Source organism: Hippoglossus stenolepis, chromosome 10, assembly GCF_022539355.2.
Source record: "Hippoglossus stenolepis isolate QCI-W04-F060 chromosome 10, HSTE1.2, whole genome shotgun sequence".
Classification (NCBI taxonomy): domain Eukaryota; kingdom Metazoa; phylum Chordata; class Actinopteri; order Pleuronectiformes; family Pleuronectidae; genus Hippoglossus; species Hippoglossus stenolepis.
In genome coordinates this window covers 9433897-9455753 of record NC_061492.1, presented here as the reverse complement: position 1 = coordinate 9455753, position 21857 = coordinate 9433897, and the positions used below count along the sequence as shown (strand labels likewise).

At 40.6% G+C, this 21857-nt stretch overlaps 2 protein-coding genes across 3 annotated transcripts; both read left to right on the top strand.

The window, feature by feature from the left end:
- The first annotated feature begins 1276 nt into the window (after window positions 1-1276).
- Window positions 1277-9781, top strand: afg1la (AFG1 like ATPase a). Of its 2 annotated transcripts, none has more exons than XM_035169031.2 (13): window positions 1277-1418; window positions 1709-1920; window positions 3187-3238; window positions 3329-3430; window positions 5375-5505; window positions 5628-5727; window positions 6033-6091; window positions 6200-6282; window positions 6362-6432; window positions 7171-7271; window positions 7852-7992; window positions 8069-8179; window positions 9062-9781. In XM_035169031.2, the coding sequence occupies exons 1-13, from the start codon at window positions 1292-1294 to the stop codon at window positions 9197-9199; spliced, it is 1428 nt and encodes a 475-aa protein (XP_035024922.1). In that variant the 5' UTR covers window positions 1277-1291; the 3' UTR covers window positions 9200-9781. The 2 variants fall into 2 exon arrangements, with proteins under 2 accessions (XP_035024922.1, XP_035024923.1); XM_035169032.2 differs by having other exon boundaries at window positions 1285-1418; window positions 1684-1920.
- An 869-nt stretch (window positions 9782-10650) lies between these two features.
- foxo3a (forkhead box O3A) lies at window positions 10651-21783 on the top strand. The gene is made up of 2 exons (XM_035169030.2): window positions 10651-12839; window positions 18103-21783. The coding sequence occupies exons 1-2, from the start codon at window positions 12297-12299 to the stop codon at window positions 19414-19416; spliced, it is 1857 nt and encodes a 618-aa protein (XP_035024921.1). The 5' UTR covers window positions 10651-12296; the 3' UTR covers window positions 19417-21783.
- The last annotated feature ends 74 nt before the right edge of the window (window positions 21784-21857 follow it).

Below are 21857 nucleotides of genomic sequence, written 5' to 3'. Positions count from 1 at the left end.
CATTTTATTTTTCTGTTGTGGGTTTCCAATGGTGTGTGTTAAAGTGTTACTTTAAACATTCATACTTACATTTTTTGTGGCTTTTTATACTATAAAGATAATCTATTTGTTTGATAATCAAAATATTGTTTTAAGTCATATACTGAGTCAAAATGACAAATATTTACTGGTTCCAGCTTCTCAAATGTAAGAGGGTACTGCTTTCTTTATCATGCATGATGTTAAACTGAATATATTTTAGGTTTTGGCTATAGGTCCAACAAACAAGACATTCAAATCTTGAGCTGTGGTGAATTATAACAGGCATTAACTAAATTTATCGGTTAATTAAAACAATGTAGATATAAATAATAATTTGTAATAAACAATAATCAGTAGTCCCAGTTAATCATTGTTCTGCTAAATTTCTACACTGGCTTTGTAGTTTATGGACTAAAAAAAATATTTTGACAGCTGATGTTAATATTTGAGCTTAAACAAAACATCAATCTGAAACGCAAATATTTTTTTATGGAAATCTGGTCCAAAAAATACCTTTTCATTCCAGCCTCTCAAACATGATAATATGCTGCTTTTCTTTTTATGATATTTAAAAATTAGCCCTAACCCTAACCCTTATTTTACCTTATATATACATATATATAAGATAAGATAAGATAAGCTAAACTAAACTAAACTAAACTAAACTATGCTAAGCTAGCTAAGCTAAGCTAAGCTAAGCTAAGCTAAGCTAAGCTATTAGTCCCACAGAGTGGAGATTTGCAGCATTGCAGCAGCAAGAGGGCAGTCAGGGATAACCACCAGTAAAGTAATAATAGGTAGCATGCGATACTTATAAGGAGATATAAGAAAAGTCAAAAAAATATTAATGCAGTTAAAACTAATATATACAGTGTAAACTGAATATGTACAGTGTGAACATATGTATGGTGAAATTGATCGCACATTAGCCACTGAATTTCACAGACAGAAATGAATATGAATATTATAAGTCAGCTTGTCTGATTAACAAAAAAAAACAAAACATCCATTTTACAATATTATAAAAATAGAGAAAAGAAGGATTTTATCATGTTGGCTTTTTGAATTTCCTTTTTTAGGAACTTCCACCACAGAACGGAAATAACCCTTTTCTGCAATAGATTGACACGTGGAACAAAATATTATTATTATTATTATTATTATTATTACAGAATTGAGAGATGTGTCGCCCCCTGCCGGCTGACATTTGTTTTGTCTGTGTGTGTTATGTCCTTGCTAATAAAGTTTCGTTGACGTCATTTGAAACAAGATGGCGGTCCTCGCACCGCTGTGTGTGGGGATGTCACCCTCAGCCTTCCTGGGCTTCAGGCGTCTGTTTACGGAGCGTTATTGTTCCGGGAGCCCGCTGAGATGTTTAACGCAGATCTGCGGACGAGGTGAGGCGACTTTTAAGTTGAGTCCCTGTGACGGTGGAGGTTAAAAAGTGTCGTAAACGGTGAAAAGGTCCACCTAGCTAGCTAGTTGACGTTCTCCCACAGCGAACCCGGTGTTGTTGTGGTTGTTTGACCGGTTTTATAAACTTAAATTCATCAGTTCTTTGGGTTTATTCTGCTCCCGGCAGCTGTCACACTTCACTGTCACGAACCTCATCTATAAGCCTCTTGTTTCCTGCTGTAAACACACGAGCTGAACTTCCACTAGCGCCCGCGTTGTGTTCATTTCTAAGGTTACTCCGTCAAAGCCCGGCAGGAGGTGGAGGAGGAGGTGGGTGCGGGCGCCACCGGGGGCTTCTGCGGGCCTATGGATCACTACAGCGGGCTGATCAGGGACGGGACCCTGCGGGAGGACGAGCACCAGAGAGCGGTGATGCAGAGACTGGACGAGCTGCACAAAACACTGAGAGGATACAGCAACACTCCCACATCCATCTTCTCCAAGGTAGTGACTGGTTGTTCCTGAGGATCTCCTGCTGTCAGTCATACACCTGGAAACACTCATCACATGTTTACATCGGTTGGAGAAATGATTGATCTGTTGAACACTAAACTTTGGGCAAATTATACCTGAATATTGTGCAGTCATGTTGATTTTTTGATTAAAAAAGAAGTGAATACAACCCCTGCTGCGAACAGACACTTTAAAAACAAGCCAATCTTCAAGTGTTTAACTTCAAATATTAAAACAAATTGCATGTACAAAAATCCAGACTCACTAACTCGTAACCTAACCCTGTCTGTCAGATGTTACTGTTTGCAAACAGCAGCTTTTCTCTCTATTCCTCATTTATAAGTGTTCACCCGCTCTTCCTGTAGCTCGCGTCAAGTTTTCTCATATATTTAGAGAAATATATTGTCATTGCACAGAGTCGAAGATTATTTCCAGCAGTCCAAAAAGTGCATTCACAAAAAACAATGATTCGCTGACAGGAGGAAGAAATTCTGTTAAAGAAAAAGAGAAATTCCTAAATAACAAAACATGCTTGAACACATAATGTTTAAGATCAGACTTTCAGAAGCTTCAGTGTTTCTTGAAGAAGCTCATGGTGGATCCTGAGGTCTGCGGTGGATCATTGTCCTGTTGTAGACGCCACCCCTCTTCTCAGTTTCATTTTCTGGATTTCATTTTTTAGCCACCACACAAACTCAAACAATAGTTCCACCACCATACTTGACAGCTAGAAAAACAAAGTTTTACATAGATTTGACTTTTTAAGTAAGTGTCAGCTGAATCAAATACACACAAATCCCATTGTGACGTGAAGTCAAATCATGACACGTAGGAGGATAACAGTGCTTATCTTTGTTGTTACAGTAGCTACAGTAGAATATCAAGCATACATGTTTTGGTACTGTTCTTATTATATATGCATGAGGTTCTCATAGGTTTCACATCCTTTCATCCACCACTGTCTGTATTATGTGTAAATGCAGGTTTATCATCTCTGTAGATGGTTTCAGCAGCATGTGTTGTTTTTAGTCTATTTAAAGGCAGTTACTCCAGTCTGCTTACTCAAAGCCTTTGTGATTATATGTTTTGTTATAATAACTTATTTAGTATCATACTTTACTGCCTTTGACTTTGGATAACAGGTCTTATGTGGTATTTTGATGGAGTCAGTTAAACTTGGGTAACCACTAGAATGGTGCTCTATTATTTCCTTATCTTATCTAATTCCTTATTTCTCTCTCCCTTTATCTCTTTCAGTTTTTCACAAAACCCAAACCTCCAAAAGGCTTCTACATCTTTGGTGACGTCGGTAAGGAGTGTGACTAGAAATCTAATTTCTAATAACCTAGTATTTTATGTACTCATTTGTTTCTGACTGGCATTGTCTTTCTTATTTCAGGCACAGGAAAAACAATGGTCATGGACATGTTTTATTCATATGTGGAGACTGAAAAGAAAAAGCGGGTTCATTTCCATGGCTTTATGTTGGATGTGCATAAAAGTGAGTACACTTCATACACCGAGGCAGTGATCTCACAGAGTCCTCCTAACAGCCACTGGGGGGCACATGAGCCAGCTTTCAATTATTGCATCAATGACAGAATACATCAGTTGTTTGAAAATGTGTAATTTGTGCTGCAAACTAAAAAAGGCTGTGAAGTGTGAGGTTTCACATTATATTTTCCCTGAAAGAGAGAGAGAGATGTGCAGGATTTTACATTATGCAAGTTTAATGAAAACATTAAGTGTATTATTCCTGAGTTGAGGGGAATTCATTTTCCAGCTCTAGAATCTGAGATCACTTTGATTTTGGGTCAGTTACTGTGTGTAACTAAAACTCCGTGGATGCAACCTGCTTATTGGTCCTTAGAATGACTAAAAAGACTTAAAATTTAGTTTTTGAAATGTGGCTGTTTTAACAGCATTTCAGTCACTATTTTAATTTATTATATGTTGAAAACAAACACAATATATAAAATACCCAGCCTTTACTATAAAAATATAAACTCTAGTATTATCAGAGACACTTTAATTTGCAATTTTCCAAAGTCAGTAGGTTTATAAATAAATGTATAGCCTATGTTAACAATACATCTAAAATAACATGAGGATTCAAGTTTCATCATCCATTAAGGAAAATCAAATCTGTTAAACAATGGATAATGGACTATACTGAATAAAATGTCACTGACTCTTTTCTCCAACTCAGGCTCTTTCTCTGCGACTTCTGCGTTTAAAGATACATGTGTATCCTCATCCATTATACTTACAGCTCCACTTGATCTGAACTGAGACTTTACTCTCTATTTACACATTCCATGGTGAATCATAGTATCGTAGAAGTGACGAGGGATTTTTTTTGTTTCACCACACTCACTTAACTCAGGGTGAACTCTGATCAGCTGCACTGCAACTGAAAGCACATCTCAGAGTAAGTGAGCTCAGAGTTCAGGGTTAAGTTCAGTGGTTGTTAAATCTGCTCTCTGGATTCAACCCACTTGTAGTTACCATCTACATCGTCAGTTAACCAGACTTGTATCCTTGTCATTGTGGTGTTCACTCTGTGTCCCCACCCTATTCACACGAGAAGGAAAAACATTGAACCAAAGCCTTCTAGTGGTTGTTTTGGCCTGAAAAGCATCTTTATTCTTGTCACCATTTACCGTACGTGACCTTACATTTAGTATTAAATGATCGACACAAAACCATCTGACGTCACTGCTCCAAAATTACAGCTTCTTTTTTTAAATAACTTAAAAAGGGCAACTCAAGCCGTTTGTCTTTGAGGCAGATTTGCTACCACCAGAGGGCGACACTATCTCTGGTACCACTTGTAGTCCTTCATTCATCATTAAATCAACTCATTAAATCATGTCAGTTGTTAAAGACAACTCACTCAATCAACCAAGACACTTTGTCTCCCTGTCAAGAATTGTTGTCTTTGAAGCAAGCTCTTGTAATTGGTGATGTAATTTGTTGTGTTGTATATTTATGTACAATACGAGGTTCCTAGAACAACACAGCACTTTGGTGACTGGCAAAAGCGATCTGAAGTTTGTCAAGTATTTTGTGTTTTCTATATTTCTGTATTCTCTTGTATTTGCAGTTAGAGGCTTTAAATAAGCCGGCTGAGCTTTCTACCCTTCCCTGTTTTGCGTATCTGGTTGTTATTTTGTCGTTACCTTCGCCGAGGAGCTTGTTTTCATCAGTGTTTGTACGATTTTACTTGAACTTATCGTACTTTGATAAAGTAAACGATAACTTAAATCACAAATATTTAGCAAATATACTCTTTGAAGTGAATATTTGTAGTGAATTTGAATTCATTTGTCATATTGTACGCAGTAACTCTAACTATACACCCAGAACAACCCACAGGTTTTTAGCGACCATGTATTTGTTTGAATTAATTTGTATTTATAAGTTTCTCACCTGTTTTTTTTAGGGATCCATCGATTAAAGCAGAGTATGCCAAAGAGGAAAGCAGGTAAAATGGCCAAATCCTATGACCCAATTGCTCCAGTTGCTGAGGAGATCAGTGAGGAGGCTTGTGTTTTGTGCTTTGATGAGTTTCAGGTAATGATCTTTCAATGTTTCAACATATCACAGTGAGTCTGGCAGCCTCTGTGCATTTTTTGTGTCTGCAACCTCAGCAGTGCTGCCGCTAAAAGTGAATTCACGTCTCATATGTGTTTCAGGTCACTGATATCGCTGATGCCATGATTCTCAAGCAGCTTTTCGAGAATCTGTTCCTGAAAGGAGTTGTTGTCGTGGCAACTTCTAATCGTCCTCCTGAAGGTTAGAAACTAGTGCCGCAATACATGTACATGTATATCTAGATAACATAACACATTTAAAACCTTCATGTATAAAATTAATATTTAGTGTTTTAACTCTGTATTCAATAGGTTTCAAGTTGCATCCATATTCCTTATTTTTGTCTTGAAAGGTCAAAACTGTAGGATCCAATACAAGTTGATTATAATGATTTAAAATTAATCACATACACAACATGATTCTGCAGATATTGCCAATCTAGAGAAGAAATCCACATTAAGCGAATGTAAATAATGAAATATATTATATTCGTCACCTTCCCTCAGATTTGTATAAAAATGGGCTGCAGAGAGTCAACTTTGTGCCTTTTATTGCCGTGTTGCAGGTAAGAATGTAGAATAAAATGTTTTCCACTCACAAACATATTGAAATCAATTTTTCTCTTAAATAGTTTAAAGGCTCCGGTCGTTAATTATTTGTCTCTCATGTTCAGAAATATTGCCAAACTCTTCGGCTGGATTCTGGGATCGACTACCGCAGAAGAAACAGACCCTCCGCTGGAAAACTCTACTTCCTGTAAGAAATTCTTCTGGTAAATCAATCACCAAAAGTTAGAGGTAGATTAATCAATGCTTCTCTGTCACATTTATCGTAGCTCAAGTGAACCTGACGTAGAAGCGACTCTAGACAAGATGTTTGATGAGCTGGCTTTCAAGCAGAATGACAGTAAGTGCACTTTAATATGATATGTGACTTAATTTTACAGCTGGTATGATATTAGGTTATCATTTTATCTGTATTGCCACAGAAATTGGATTTTTTTTTCATATTACAAGGTGTCATTAGGGGCCGGGCTGCTCTCTCTTGTTTTTCTCAATATTATTTTTCTTTTTACGAGGAAATTCACTTTCCCATGCATGAAAACGAACTTAGCCCATAGATCCAGTCCTTTGCCAATTGTCCTCAACCGGCTCTGTGGGCCAATAGTCCTGATGGTGGCGCTACAACAAAGTCTAAAGTTTCCTAGCAAATCAACCAAAGTGCTAGAACTTTACAATTTTCACCAAATTATAGGCCGACTAAAGCAGAAACTTTCATACACTTTGAGTTGGCAGGAATCATGAAGTCAATACTCAAAAACTGTCAAACTAATTAAACCCATCTCCCGCCCACAGTGTTGGATCAATTGACACCAAACTCGCGACACTGCATCTTGATAACTGAATTTTTTTACAGTCGTAATAGTCAGCAGCCACTTGCCTTTAGAGTCTAAGATTGAGTTCAAACTCTGGTTGAAGCACAATAACTCTGCTTATGTCTATTCAATCAAAAATACATCATGAAAAGCTCATTTTCCTCTTCCTCCTCTATTTTTCCTCTTCCTCCTATACTTCCTCAAAATGCCTGGCCCCGAACCATTGCTGCTTATAGCGGTTATAATTATCATGTTACATTTCCCCACAGTTACACGGCCGAGAGTTATGAACATTCTCAAAAGAAAAGTGCGTCTGAACAAAGCTTGTGGGACCATTGCAGACTGTACATTTGAGGAGCTCTGTGATAGGGTGAGTCCGTCAGAACTTTTTCACTACTGATTGTGTGATGTATATTATGACATAACTGTTGTAAAACTCTGTGTCACTATTGACTTCTAATCCAGATTTTTGGGTCTTTTTTGTTGTGTGTTGCTTTTTTACACTATTTTCCTTGCTTCATTAAAGCCACAATACGATTAATATTGCACAAAATATTCAAACACAAAATATTGTTTCACCATCACATCGATATATATTTATTTTTTATCATTTCATTCTATTGTCGCTGAAGTTCGGCCTCAGACTATTTGGTGTCTTTTACTACACAGAGAACTCGACCAAATTTCGATTTCATCATTTTAAAACATTTTCGGATTGTTAAGTGATTAAGTGATTCACACATTAATGGCTCTATGTGAGCTAATGTTATCCAAAGAAATCAAAAAAGTCATAAAATGATTAGTTTTCTAGTAAACAGACATTTTGAAATAACTGATTGATTTAAAGACTCAGAGAAATGTAAAGTGCACAGCGGCTTCCAGTGATTTCACATCCGAAGCCCTGCTTTTTGGCTGCTGTGACGTCCAGTGTCTGAATGTAAATGTTTCAGCCTTTAGGGGCCAGTGACTACCTCGAGATATCCAGGCTATTCGACACCCTCTTTATCCGTCACATTCCTCTGCTCACGCTGAACAAAAAAACTCAAGCCAGGCGGCTCATTACGCTCGTGGACGCTCTTTACGACCACAAGGTACGTTTCACTAATTTACTCGCCCATTTAAAAACCAAAACTTTTTTTTATTACAATGAGTCATCTTTGTTTTCAGGTGCGGGTGGTGATTCTCGCGGACCACCCTCTGGAGGACCTTTTTGTGCTCAACGGGGATCGCGGTCATGATGAGAGCCACATTCTCATGGACGATCTGGGGCTGAAAAGGGTAAGAGCTCTGCAACTCTCTTTCTTTTATCCAGCTGAACCAGTTTTTCGTGTTGGGTGTGTCCATTCAGTCTCAATATAAGAGGCTATAAAACAGTCAAAGTGCAAACTGCTGCCAGGAATGTTCACTCCTAAAGTATATTTATTACTTTGATAATAGAACAATATCTGCAACAATCAACAGAAACACGAGTAAGGCCATTAGTCCTTTTTGATACAGAAATAAAAAATCTAACTTGCATGAGGTGCTGTTTTCTTAATACAGATTTGACTCAGAATAACGCTGCTTTATTTTTAAACGCAAATTATGTATCTATGGAAACTGCAGTGTTAAATCATCTCACTGCAGTGGCAAATTAATTTCCTGTTTTCAACAGAGATGGAAATCACCGATTGGTAGAATCTCCCCTAACTCATTTGAAACGTTGACATAAGTTTGTTTATTTTTCATTTAAACTATTAAAAAATCCACCATGAACTCAAAAATCCCCTGCGTTGCATCTCACTCGCTCCCCCTCATTTCCTGTTGACTCGTTTTTTGGAACTGTCTAATAAAGATATCAAATTCCCCAAAGGTGATTTTTAAAAAGCTGAAATGTTCTTTCTTCAGGGTCAAGAGAAATCATTAAGATAAAAAAAAATTTCAAATGTAAATATACAGTAAAAGGAAGGTCTGTGTAAACGTGTTAAGATTAAAACCTTAAGATCGTCTGAGGTTCCTTTAGAAAAAGACTTCAGATTTCAACATGTATGTAGGATTCTTCTGTTTAATTGTCTTTTTTAAACTAATGTAAAACCACTCGTCTGATGCCTTTTTTATTTAAAGCAGTACACATTAAATACATATCGAATATATATGATTTTGTTTCCCTGGGTTCGACAGGACGAGGCCAGCAGTCTGTCCATATTCAGTGGAGAAGAGGAAAGGTTTGCCTTCCAGAGGACGGTGTCTCGGCTCACAGAGATGCAGACAGAAGAATATTGGCTGGAAGGGGACAGAAGCAACAAATCTCAGGTTTAACATTTGAGGAGAGTCGACCACGTTACACAAAGTCCAGCCTTCATACGCTGTTCTCCTCCGAACACTACTCCTTCTCTTCCAGCTCAAACCCAGTGGGACTGCTGAACAGTGTGCGTGCAAATGTTGCACAGAAGATATTTATTGATATTTTAAGGCCTTTTATCACTTGAATGCGACATTGCACTTACAAACAGTGTTTTAGATGAGCCTCTGGGTGTCATATTGCTTTTAACTCCGTATCAAACAGTGGTCCAACTGTATTTATTTTTATAAATATTAGCGAGGAGGCCGGATGACTTTTGGAAATGGATTTCCAACTGACTTTTATGAATTTTTAAGGGACATTAATGAATCTCCATCGTGGGTTGTGTATGATTCTCACACGGGTCGAAATACAGTGGCAGCAGATTGGTCTTACTGTATTTTATTATTTCTGATGATTTATGTGGATGGTGCTTGTGAAATGCCACACGTGTACTGAACAAAGACATGAAAAGAAACAAAATATGTATACAGGAAGTGTTTTAATTTTCATATTGCACATTATTTATGCAAATGTGGTCATAAATGAAACTAATAAGGGTTAAGGTGTTGGTGTGTTGCCGATTTACATGAATCTTCTATGTGCTTTACAAATACGAAGACGTGTGGGATGTGAGAGTGAGGGGAAAAAAACTTAAAGGTTATCTACTGTACAAACAAAAGTGTTTTCGCTACAGACAAACGGTTAGTGGTATTTAAATTTTTTTAATCTACTGGAACTTGATGTTATTTTTGCAACAAACCTGAATCTTATTTGAATCATACAATTCTGGAATGTTTAACCTTGAAACTTCTGCAGTCCACTTTTACACAAACTTGTTTCAAGCACACACGCAAAAAAAATTTCATTCTGAGTTTGTTCAAATGTGGATTTTCATTCATTCAAATCTTTTGTTGAAAAGTAAGTTTGTGTTGTTGCAACATCCAGTTTGTCATAAAAACAGAACCAGTCATGCTGACGTGACGGCAACAGCAAGAACAACCAACAACACCCAGCAGCACTGTAAACTATATCTGATGAGTAGAATCATGTCAAATTACTTTTGGTTCGATTAATAAGTGACTCATATTCATCTCCACGCTGGCAAAATAGTTAATAATACCAAACATATCAATCATCTTTTTATTTAACTTAATAGTTATGTATAAAAGTTTCAAATTTAAAAGTGTTTAATATCTTTTTTGTTTTTGCTTTTGCTTTAATTCCAGCCTAATTTACCAGCTACCATATATACTTCACAAAATATAACTGAGGTCATATCCTCAATTTCAGACTCTGTGACTTTTTCATTTGACAACTTTTGGGACAACTAATGAATAATTACACAGAGGATTTATTTTTGGTCGTCTCATCAAACATTAAACGGGCCCAGTATTTTTAAATCTCTGGTTTTGGTTCCATCCAGACTAAAGAGTAATGTTGCACCAGGTGAGTACTGCTGTTGCTACTTCTGCTTTATCCGGCCTCATATTTATTCTCAGACTCTTGTTTGAATTATAAAAGTCCGGAATATTAAACCTTGAAACCACTGAAATCCACTTTTACACAAATGTCTTTTGAGCACACAAAATCGGTCGTTAAACGTTTGTTTGAATGTGGATGTTAATGTTGCAACATTCAGTTTATCATAGAAAAACCAGGCAACTGTGTCAGTGAGGTTAACAATTATAATCAGATGCTGATGCTAAGAACAACATCCAGCTGCACTGATCATGAGTAAAATCAAGTCCATTTTTATTTTATGTTTTATATAATAATAGAAATTATTTCCCACGATACAAAAATATAGACTAATGCTAATCATCTTAATGTGTTTGTTTTATTTAAGTTAATGTGGTATAAAACTGTCACATGTTAATATTTTTATTCTATTATTTCTTTGTTTATTTTCCAGCCAACCACATTATTTTGGATGATATCAAAATGTTACCGAGGTCAACTCCTTTTTAAAGGAAATTTTAAAGTACTTTCAGACTTTTTCATTCCTCAACTTTTGGGACAACTAATGAATAATTACACAGAGGATTTATTTTTGCTCGTCTCATCAAAAATTGAATGGGCTCAGTATTTTTAAAAAGTCCCTGGTTGTGCTTCCATCCGGACTTCAGAGTAATGATGCACAGAAAATCTCCAGGTGAGTCCTGCTGCTGTTACTTTATTCACCCCATGTTTTATTCGTGCAGAGGCTTCAGTGTGTGTGTGTGTGTGTGCGCGCTGGTGAAGGAGTGAGGAGGGTGATGTCACTGCTGAGCAGGACGTGTCCACACTGTCTCTTTAATTTCAGCTCAGTCCAGGGGGCAGGATCCTGCTTCTTTTTTTTTCTCCTGGAGTCGAAGCGTTTGCGCCACAGCAGCAGCAGCAGCAAGCAGCAGATTGAATGAAGCGTCCCTGAAGGCTGCTGTCCACACGGAGGACACCGAGCTGGCCTCTCCAAGATGCCACAATGCATCTGTGCGTTCTTCAGGTCCTGAGCGATGCGGATAGCCGCCTCGCCGCACGTCCCAGTCTGGATGTGGGTCTTCTTCTTTCTCCAAAGAAAGCTGCAGGGCCTTGAGAAAGCGATCTCCGCCTTGATCGTATCTGGACAGCGGGCGACTGGCAGCCCTCCGCACGGATGATAAAAGAACTTGGGAAAGGAACTAGTCAAGATGGCAGCTGTGCACGGAGTGATAACGCCGATGTGGAGGCATTAGATGAAGTCATTTTCGTCTTCTTGCAGTGCGCACGTCGCAGGATCGCGAGTCTGCAGGACGCGGGGCAAACGTCGTCTTGACTCTCCGCGGACTTCCTATCGCTTCTCTCCACATTTTGGCAAACTGCAGCGCGTGCTGTTGAGGGTGTGGGCTGCGGGGGGACAGACAATGTTTTAGTTGGTGCTCCGTGCTGCGGATTGACGCCTTGCAGGAGGACGGACACACGGACACGTGCTGGGCTGCAGCCCGGACATTTGCGTCGTAAATGAATCCGCCGCTGAATCCCGCACACAACATTGATGGAATGCGACCTGAGTGATTTTATTCCCCTTTGTGCGAGAGACGAGCATTTGCGATCGACATGGCTGAGGCGCCGCGCATCGGCAACGAGTCTCCGCCGAACGTGGAGATAGACCCGGATTTCGAGCCCCAGAAACGGCCACGGTCCTGCACCTGGCCCCTGCCCCGTCCGGAGTCCGGTGCGGGCAAACCCGGGACCAATGACACTGACGTAATCCCCGAGGAGGAGGATGACGACGGGGGCGCTGCAGACACGGCCAGCGGTGGCGATGTGAACCCCCGGGGGACGAGCGGCAGCGGCGGCCCCGTCTCGCAGCCCGTGGAGGTCCAGCGCGGCCCCCGCACGGAGGAGGCGGCGGACGGCTCGCCTTCCTCCGCGCTGACCCCCTCCGCGGGTGCGGGCGGCTCTGCCTCCCAGCAGCTGAGGAAGTCCTCCGCCCGCAGGAACGCCTGGGGCAACTACTCCTATGCAGACCTCATTACCCAAGCCATCGAGAGCTCCCCGGAGAACAGGCTGACCTTGTCCCAAATCTACGACTGGATGGTGAGGTCTGTGCCGTATTTCAAGGACAAAGGCGACAGCAACAGCTCTGCGGGCTGGAAGGTGAGCGCAGACATGCTGCTGCTGCTGTCATCATGACAAAGACCATGTTGTGATGGTGTAGAAACACACAATGCACACGGCTGTGGGTTCATGTAGAGACGGAGGAGGCGGGTACAAACACCGTTATTTGCAGACAGCACCACATTTTCATTTTTCAGGCATATATTTGCTTTGTCAACAGCAGAGGATTGTGGAGTGTGGCTGCAACCTGCTCACAGGGTTAAACGAGTTGTGGTCCAAGCTGCTGTCAAAATATGTCTGTATTGGTATGTGCATCAAATTACACACTTGCACACAAACGAATCAGAGCTGCACACTAATCCAGTACAAACAAGGTAGTGGGTATGAAACTCTAGACTCAAAACAGGCAATGCAAAGTCAATTTCACTTTCAAACTGGTCACACTGCAGCACGGGGCACTTCTTACAAGCCTCCACTGGGCCCTGCTGCCTGCTTCTGTTTGATTTGAAGGATTAGTACAGGCCTGGAAAACCAATTCATCTGTCATGGAATCAAGTCTGATGAAAGCTTTGAGCTTTGCGGGATTTAGATTGGAGGGGAGGGGGGGTTAGAAAAACTCTGGAAATAGGTCCATAATCCCGCACAACTGCATAACTGTGCATGTGGGATGCAGGCCAATTCCAGGGAGTTTCTTCAGGAAGGAATTACAATAATGGTCAAGATTTGCTTTTTGGAAAACCTCATCAAATTGCTGTGACATGATGGGAATTGGAATATGAAAAAACCCGAAGTAATCCGTACGAGAGACAAATTGATGCTAATAACCGATTAATCTCCACCGAATCAGCTGGATAGTTGTTACTCTAGATTAGTGGCAGGCAGTTTTCATTCATGCACATGCCTCCATGTGGCTGCAGACAGACAGTGGCTTGCAGAGGAAAGGGTTAATGTTAAGGGTTACAGGAGAGCTGACATCAGCGTTTCCCCAGGAGATGCTCCGACGCTGTTTGAGACTCAGGCATCGGTTAAAGGTTGCTCATCTGCACCAGGGGGGGAAATGTCCTCAGATAGTAACTCCAGAGCTGTCACACGTCCAATTCCCATAACAAGACAAGAACAAGACATCAATACGTTCAGTGCCCAGCTTCATCTATGCCCCCCCCCCCCACACTCTCATTGTTGTGAATCCAAACCAAATCTGCAGCTTCCTATATGGATGGGCAGCCAGCAGCTCAGGCCTGCTGTGCAAGTGCCACACTGTCTTTTTCATGTGGCCCGGGCACGAGGATCAATCAGCTGACTATAAATTATGTAGGTCAATGTGTAGCAGTGTGAGAGAAGCTCAGTGTTTCTCTTTGGATCGGGCTCTGGCTAAACTGGCATTGCTCCAGTCCCCGCTCAGAATGAGGCATTGCTCAAAGGGTGCTGCAGCACTGCTGTGACTGCGTGGGGGAGGGGACGGCAGGAGTTCTGCTCTTTGTGATTTATCTTCTTTTTTTTTTTTTTTTAAACGCCGTGTGGCTCATACTGTATGTACCTGAGAAGCATTCTGGGAAATTGTCTTGTTTTCCTTCAGCTTAATAGATGCAGTTATGTCCACCGGCTATTTCTTTTAAGGAGGACCTTCTACATGGTGCACAGTCGTTCTCCAAAAACAAACAAACAGTGAATAATAGGAATGTTGTGGGTTACACACGTAATCCACAACACTGTATTTTACTTACAATTAAAAGCACCAATTTTTGCAGTATAATGTCATTAATTCAGAATTCAGCAGCATTTCTGAGCTCGAAACAAGTTTTTGTTGCATAAATGAGAACCACATTAAATTCCTCTGTCAGTTGAGGTTATACACTGTGACGTTGCACTGAACCGTGTTATATTGTTATAGGTGTAACGACTATTTCATCCCTCTGCTGGAATACAGTACAATCCAATATGGCCACACCACAATTCATGGCCCCATAAATAACGTCAGAGTTCAATCAAAACCTCAGCGTCAGCCTCGGCCAAAACTGAAGTGTCAACACGGGTTTATTTATTTATTGCAGGGCAGTTGTGTTGGATTGCATGAGACTGAGCAGGACAGGTGTTGCTGTTATTGCGTTCACTGCCTGTAGGTCACGGGGTTGATTATCATGTTGCAGTTATTTGACTTGGTTTGCATGTGTCTTTTTAGCCTTTATACACTACAGCTGTTCAGGCCAGTTGACGTGTGTGATATCGGATGTCTTGCTTGTTTAGGGTTCGAGACGGTTCTTGAGAAATACATCTGTAAATGTGATTTTTACCCTGCGCGCCAGCATAGCAACGGGGTATTGTTTCCGTGTGTGTACAGGGAATAAGTCAAAATTGCATTGGTGGGTTTTCACCAAACTTGGGTGGGCTTATAACTTGGGAGGGTTTCTCCCAATGCTTAACTTTTCGGAGCTGATCAGCCAAAGGTCAAGCTCAAGGTCAACGGAAATATGGTCAGAACAAACAAATTTTCATAGATATCTCTGCAAAAAATAGAGGTAGAGAGACAATCTAAAGTTTATATTGGTCAGTAAATTATTCCCCATCATATATCATATGATAAGGGACTATCATAAAGAAGGTAGACAATGACAATACAGTTGCAACCAGTAAAATTTGTAATACAAGCTACAGGTTATTTAGATTAAACAATTATTTGTCATCATATGGTATAAATGAAGTCTTTATCTCAATTATTACAATGAGTTTCATTTACAGAGATTTCTGTAAGAGATCAAATTAAGTCAATATATTAAGAAACCACATTTAATGGAGAAATCCGAAATAAAACAAAAATGACACTGGTGATGTGTTTCTTGTACACAAACTTTGTTCAACCTCTCATACCTGATTTCAAATGCCAAATCTAAAACACAGGATAACATGGAAAGTGGTGTTAAAAGCATATAGGCTACATGTTCTGACTATTCTCAAATATATTCATATTAGTGAAATCATGATATTGTCCAACATAACATTGAAAATAGTCCAGGTGGCCTAGATGTGTGTTGCACGTAGCACACAGCAGCCACAGCTGGGGTGTTCCTTTTCAGATGGAAGGAATTAGTGCAGATTTTCAACCAAATTCAGAAAGTGAAACATCCCAAGTTAGATTATTCCCCGAGACTCGTTTATCAACCTTTGGACAAAGTGAAAATACAAAAAACATTCACATCCTGTCTTGTCGCAGGTGTTGGCAAAAGAAATATGAAGGAAATTAAAACCAAACAAGCAATGAGTTACTTCTCTCTGTGTTTTTGTTATTAACCCCTCCACTGTGGGGCATTCTCCTATTTATTAAAAAAAATAATATTAAGGATAAGTATATGCTTTAAAGTGTACATAGTATATCATAGCAGACAGTTAATTCTGAAAGACTGATAAAAGCCGGCAGCCTTTCCTGCTAAATGGGTGAAACCCAGAAAGAAAAGAGCAACGAGGCACCTGAGATTTATTTTTGAGTCACATGTGTTTTGTTGTAAGCGATGAAAGTGATTGCTAGTTGACCTAATCCTTTAATTGGCTTTAAGCGAGGGCTTTGCTGTAAGTTAAATGTCAGCAGATCATTCCACTGACTCATTATATTCAGAGGAAAACTGTGGCCAATGCTCATTTGTGATCATTCGATCATCACAAAGCTGGAGAGCAGCTGCCTCCACCGCTACAGGTCCATATTATTAGGGCAGACTTGTGTCACCGTAGTTTGTATGCGCTGAGCCTGGTTTGCATTTGATTAGTTTAATCCTCTGGGAGATGGATTTAAATAGGACCTTGGTTTACTCAAGTTAATTCAAGTTTAAGAGAATTATGCTGGATTCTCTCCCAGTGAAGTTGGCCTTTGGGCTGCAGGAATCACTGCAGAGTTTCTCCTTACTTACTGCTGTGGGTCTTAGTGCGGGTCAGCCGTGCAGACTCCAGCTGTTTAATTTCGTACATGGTGTGGGAAACATCTCCGGGGAAATCCTGCAGACCTTTGTGAGCAGCCAGAAATGGGTCACAGTGTGAGGTGGAAAAAAAGTTTGTAATGTTAGAATTGTTCACACTACTTGGTTTTTCATTGTTGGTTTAGTTTTAAAAAACTGGTGGGAGGAGGATTGAAACACTGAATGTTTAGCATTGCTTGTCAATAATCTTTATTTTCTACCTTCGGTGTATCCAAAAAACAGATTATTTGTGATGCTAATCTACTTAAACACACTATTTTTTAAAGGAATAATATATGCACAAAAAGTAAGTAAAAGTTTAAATATAAATCCTCATTTTCATAGGTTATTATCCTTTCTTGCTACCTTAATGATTTACTGACCAAGTTAATTGTTGAGATCTGGGAACATTGTAGCATTACCCAGAAAACCATAAGGTCATATCACAAGATCTTCATCAGCAAATAGTTTGACCTGGAATTGCAGATTTCAACCTTTTTGTTTAGGTTTTTAAAATGACTTGTCCCTTTTTGCTTAAAAGGTGAAATTGAAAATTCATTTAAACTCGAACTTCCTTTAAATTTCAACATCTCCAACTTCATGTGCTGAAGAAGATAGTGTGATATGATTGAAAGCTCCAGAACTGTACTAAAAGGACCGTTGGTAGCAACAATGGTTTCCTATGCCAAGGCTTTTGGTCTCAATTTCCCAAACTGTCAAACAACTGTGGCTTAGTCCGTCTCAGTTTTACCTCCACATAAAGTTGTTGACATAATCTGACTAGACTGGCACATTGACAATCTGCCTGGACGTGTTGCGTTTCTTCACCTGTTGAACTTCATTAAAGCAACATCATCATGTTCCCGGATCTCAGTAATTTCTTACCTGACTACGATGTTATCTAAACTGATGATGGCCCAAACTATGAAAATATGACCAAAGCTCTGTCCTTTAACTCTATTTGAATAAAGTTGGGGCCTTAAACAGTTGAAATAGATGCAGCAGACACCAAGGCATAATTAATTTTATTTTGTAGTATCGTTTCCAAAAGTGCTAGATCCTCTGATTCCTTTGTTGCAAACTTCCACATCTTTTCATTGGACTCTTACTGATTTTGGTCAAAAATGTGTTGCCTACAAGCCCAAGCCTGGATGATGTCATCAAGGTCTGGCTCCAAAACCACAGCCACATTTACTTAACTGATTTTACAGGATAAGCAGAGTTTGTCTCCTCATTACTAATAAATTGACTTGTCTGTAAAATCTGTGTAGTTTGTACCATATCTTCTAAGGTGGTTCACAAAGTATGCTTTGACACATGTTTCAATCATGCACTTAATCATTTCCTTCATTTTATTGCAGAATTCCATCCGACACAATCTGTCCCTCCACAGTCGTTTTGTCAAAGTCCAGAATGAAGGGACAGGGAAAAGTTCCTGGTGGATGGTCAACCCAGAAGGTGGGAAAGGAGGCAAAGCTCCTCGCCGACGGGCTGTATCGATGGACAACAGTAAGTACATCAAAGGAGCTCGAGGACGTGCCACCAAGAAGAAGGCCTCACTGCAAGCCGCTCAAGAGGGCAGCTCTGAGAGCTCCTCGAGCCTCTCCAAATGGACAGGAAGTCCAACTTCCCGCAGCAGTGATGAGCTCGACGCCTGGACAGACTTCCGCTCCCGGACAAATTCTAACGCCAGCACACTCAGCGGTCGTCTGTCCCCGATCCTGGCCAACCTGGAGCTGGACGAGGTGCCTGATGACGACTCTCCACTCTCCCCAATGCTGTACTCCAGTCCCAGCAGCATGTCCCCGTCCACAGGGCCCACGGGGCTCTCTGACCTGGCAGGTACCATGAATCTCAATGATGGACTCTCTGACAACCTGATGGACGACCTTTTAGACAATATCAGCCTGACAGCATCCCAGCAGCCTCCTCCTGGAGAGGATGACAACGGAGAAGACGGTCAGGGGAGCTCACTGTTTACCTTCAGCTGCTCAGGAAGCAGTCTGGGTAGCCCCTCTGGCAGCTACGGTCCCAACCCTCTTTTCAGCCCGCCGTCCATCACGAGCCTGCGCCAGTCACCCATGCAGACCATTCAGGAGAACAAGCAGACCACCTTCTCCTGCATCTCGCACTTTAGCGACCATCAGACCCTGCAGGATCTGCTCAGTCTGGACTCCCACAGCCCCAGCAATGTCATGCTCACCCAGTCCGACCCGCTGATGTCGCAGGCCAGCACCGCCATTGCTCTGCAAAACTCTCGTCGAAATGCCATGCTGCTGCGCAAAGACCACATGTTGGTGAACCCCACCAGCGCAGGTCAGGGTCAAAGCTCATCAGTGCCTGGTTGGCAAGCTGGCTTGTCAACCTCTGACGGCGATGCCAGTCAACCTATTGCCAAGCAGCCCCACCTGAAGTCACCCAGCAAGAACGCATCTATGCAGCTCGGCTCTGGTTTGTCCGGCCAGGACCGTTTTCCTGCCGATCTGGACCTGGACGTGTTCAACGGCAGCCTGGAGTGTGACATGGACTCCATCATCCGCAATGAGTTGATGGATGCAGATTGCCTGGACCTCAGCTTCGACTCTTGCCTCACTTCCGCCCAGAACGCCAACAGGAATTCAGGAAGCTTCTCAAGCTCGAAACAGACCTCCCCTCAAAGCTGGGTCCCAAGCTGAGAGGCTCTGTCGGAGCATGATTCAAAAAAGAAAAGAAAAGTGGGGGAAATGTAAATTGGGTTTCATTGTCCTGCATTGTTCAATTAGAGGGAATGAAGTGTGTAAAAGTGTATTCATGTAGTATTTTTTTTCCATTGTTTTTAATGTGAGGCATTAAGTTCGATACTGTATTTTAAGTGTCTGAGACACATAATGGTGTCTACACAGCGGAGAAAAAAAGATCAATACCTGGGCGGTGTGAACAACAGCACTGACTACTAGTACAGGACATTTTGTTAAAACTATATGAAAAGCATCAACTCATGTTAGTCTCAGGGAATCACGCATATCACAAAGTGATACATGATGAAGATGAATTCTGTTTCCACCCTGCTTTTCTCCCTTTTCACGCCCTTTCATACCTAAAACCAACATTTTTGCCAAACCAGCTGTCAGCCGGTTGTTGGCTGACGGCCTGTTTACAGAATGAGAATGTTGCATTATTACGTTCCAGTGGAGGATACTTGACAAGCTTTAGTTTTTATTTTAATGTTTCTCTGAGAGACGTAGCCTAAATGGACTAAAAGATTTAAAACAAATGTTAATGAAAAGCTTTTTTCTTTTCCCATTGATGCACCGAGTCATGCACCAAATATCAGTCTGTAGAGGTTAATATGTTATCAAGATGTGAACTGATCTACATTGTGTGGTTATTGTATGTAATGTTTTCCCTTCATTTAGCAAATTTGACCCTGTGAGTTTAGTGACATTACTGTGAATTCTGTTCCTTCTGAAGAGGTTCATTACTGACGTCTTGACGATATGGTGTTTTCTGCTGCAGATCCCTTTTCACCATCTAACCCCACTCGTCCTCCTCTCCCTCCTCTTCCTCGTACTGCAATATCGGAGGTCCCGTCCATGTAGAGCTTAGGACGGAGTTAAGGACATGATTTAGCTCTAGATGACACCATTTACATTAGCAAACATTTAGGAATATCTGGATTCAAATAACCACACTCCACAGCACTCGACTACAATATTTTGGTGTTTGAATTTGAAGTTCTTGGTGCTATAAATAAATAGATAGCAGGGAGTGGCTGCAGATGGAGTGTCAATAGTAGCCTCTCCTTTGTTATCAGCACTACAGCAGGTGCTGGGGGGGGGGGGAAAGAGGCTGTGATCGAATCGTCTTGTTTTGAGGCTTCATAAGGTTCCTGGTGAAATGATCCAGAAGTATAGCATAAGTCGCAGGAAAGGTGCTTCGGTGCTTATTTTCTTATCTCCTTTAGCATAGGACACACTGGACCATCCTTTACAAGAGGAAAGGAGATAATTCAATTCCTTGCAGCGGCAACATTTATTGACCCACGTCAATAACATCTGCTGTCACATAATTACGCCGCCTAGTGTAAGTGTGGTCAGATTCTCTTAGCGCCCCAGACGTCTTCATGAATCCTCCTTCACATCTTTCCTTGACCTCGTGACGTTTTCTTTATGTGGGTCAAGGAAAAGTGGTCGGGCAAGGACGCGGGACGTGATGAGTTTTTTGACGATTGGACCACAGCAATACAAACCCTGCGAGAGGACGTTGTGTTGTCTCTTAGAGCCATTTTTGCCATTTTAGAAAGAAAGAACCACAGTATTTTAAATATTGCCAAAACCTTTCTGCGTTTAAGTAAGCAGAAATAAGAGGATATACAGTGTATAAATATTAGGAACCAGTGCTGCAGGTGCAAAAAAAATTGAATAACATCAGCACAGTTTTTGTGGGAACAGCAGGATGAATTTTTTTTTTAATGACCTGTGTAATTTTGTCTCCTTGCTAAATTTAACTCGATCATTTTAAGAGACGCATAATAGTTTTATTTATTAAATTCTCTCTTAATGTGGTTCTGCATGTTTGACCCCACGTGAAGTGGGTTAGAGCTGCAGCAAAGCACTTTTGTTTTAACGCTCTGTTCGATCTACCCACGTTTTGACCCCCTCAGTCGGGTGATCATCAGGACAGGCGACCAATCAATCAATTTAATTGATTAGTTATAGAAAAATCGAAATGTTGCAATTAATTGACATTGATGTGACAGAAATATTCAACCCACTTTGGCTTATTTTTTGGATTTGAGAAAAAAAACACATTCTGCACATTTATGTTCCCAAATCATTTCCGCATCTTCTCATGGATGATTTAATCTTCAAAGTACAAATGACATAAAACTTTATTTTTGATTCTACATGAATTCTGAGTAACACTCACTGCCAATATCCATTCTCTATTTCTTCCTCTTGCTCCTACAAAACAAGACATCAAGTTGAGATTGTCGGTTGTAATCCCAATTCTTATCTTGGCTGTAACAGAGATGGTGCATGTAAATAAAGCTTAAAGAACCACTGAATGTCTGCCTGGGTTTTTTTCCTCATGTACCTTTTTTTAATTCCTGTCTCTGGAGGAACTGCAAAGCTGC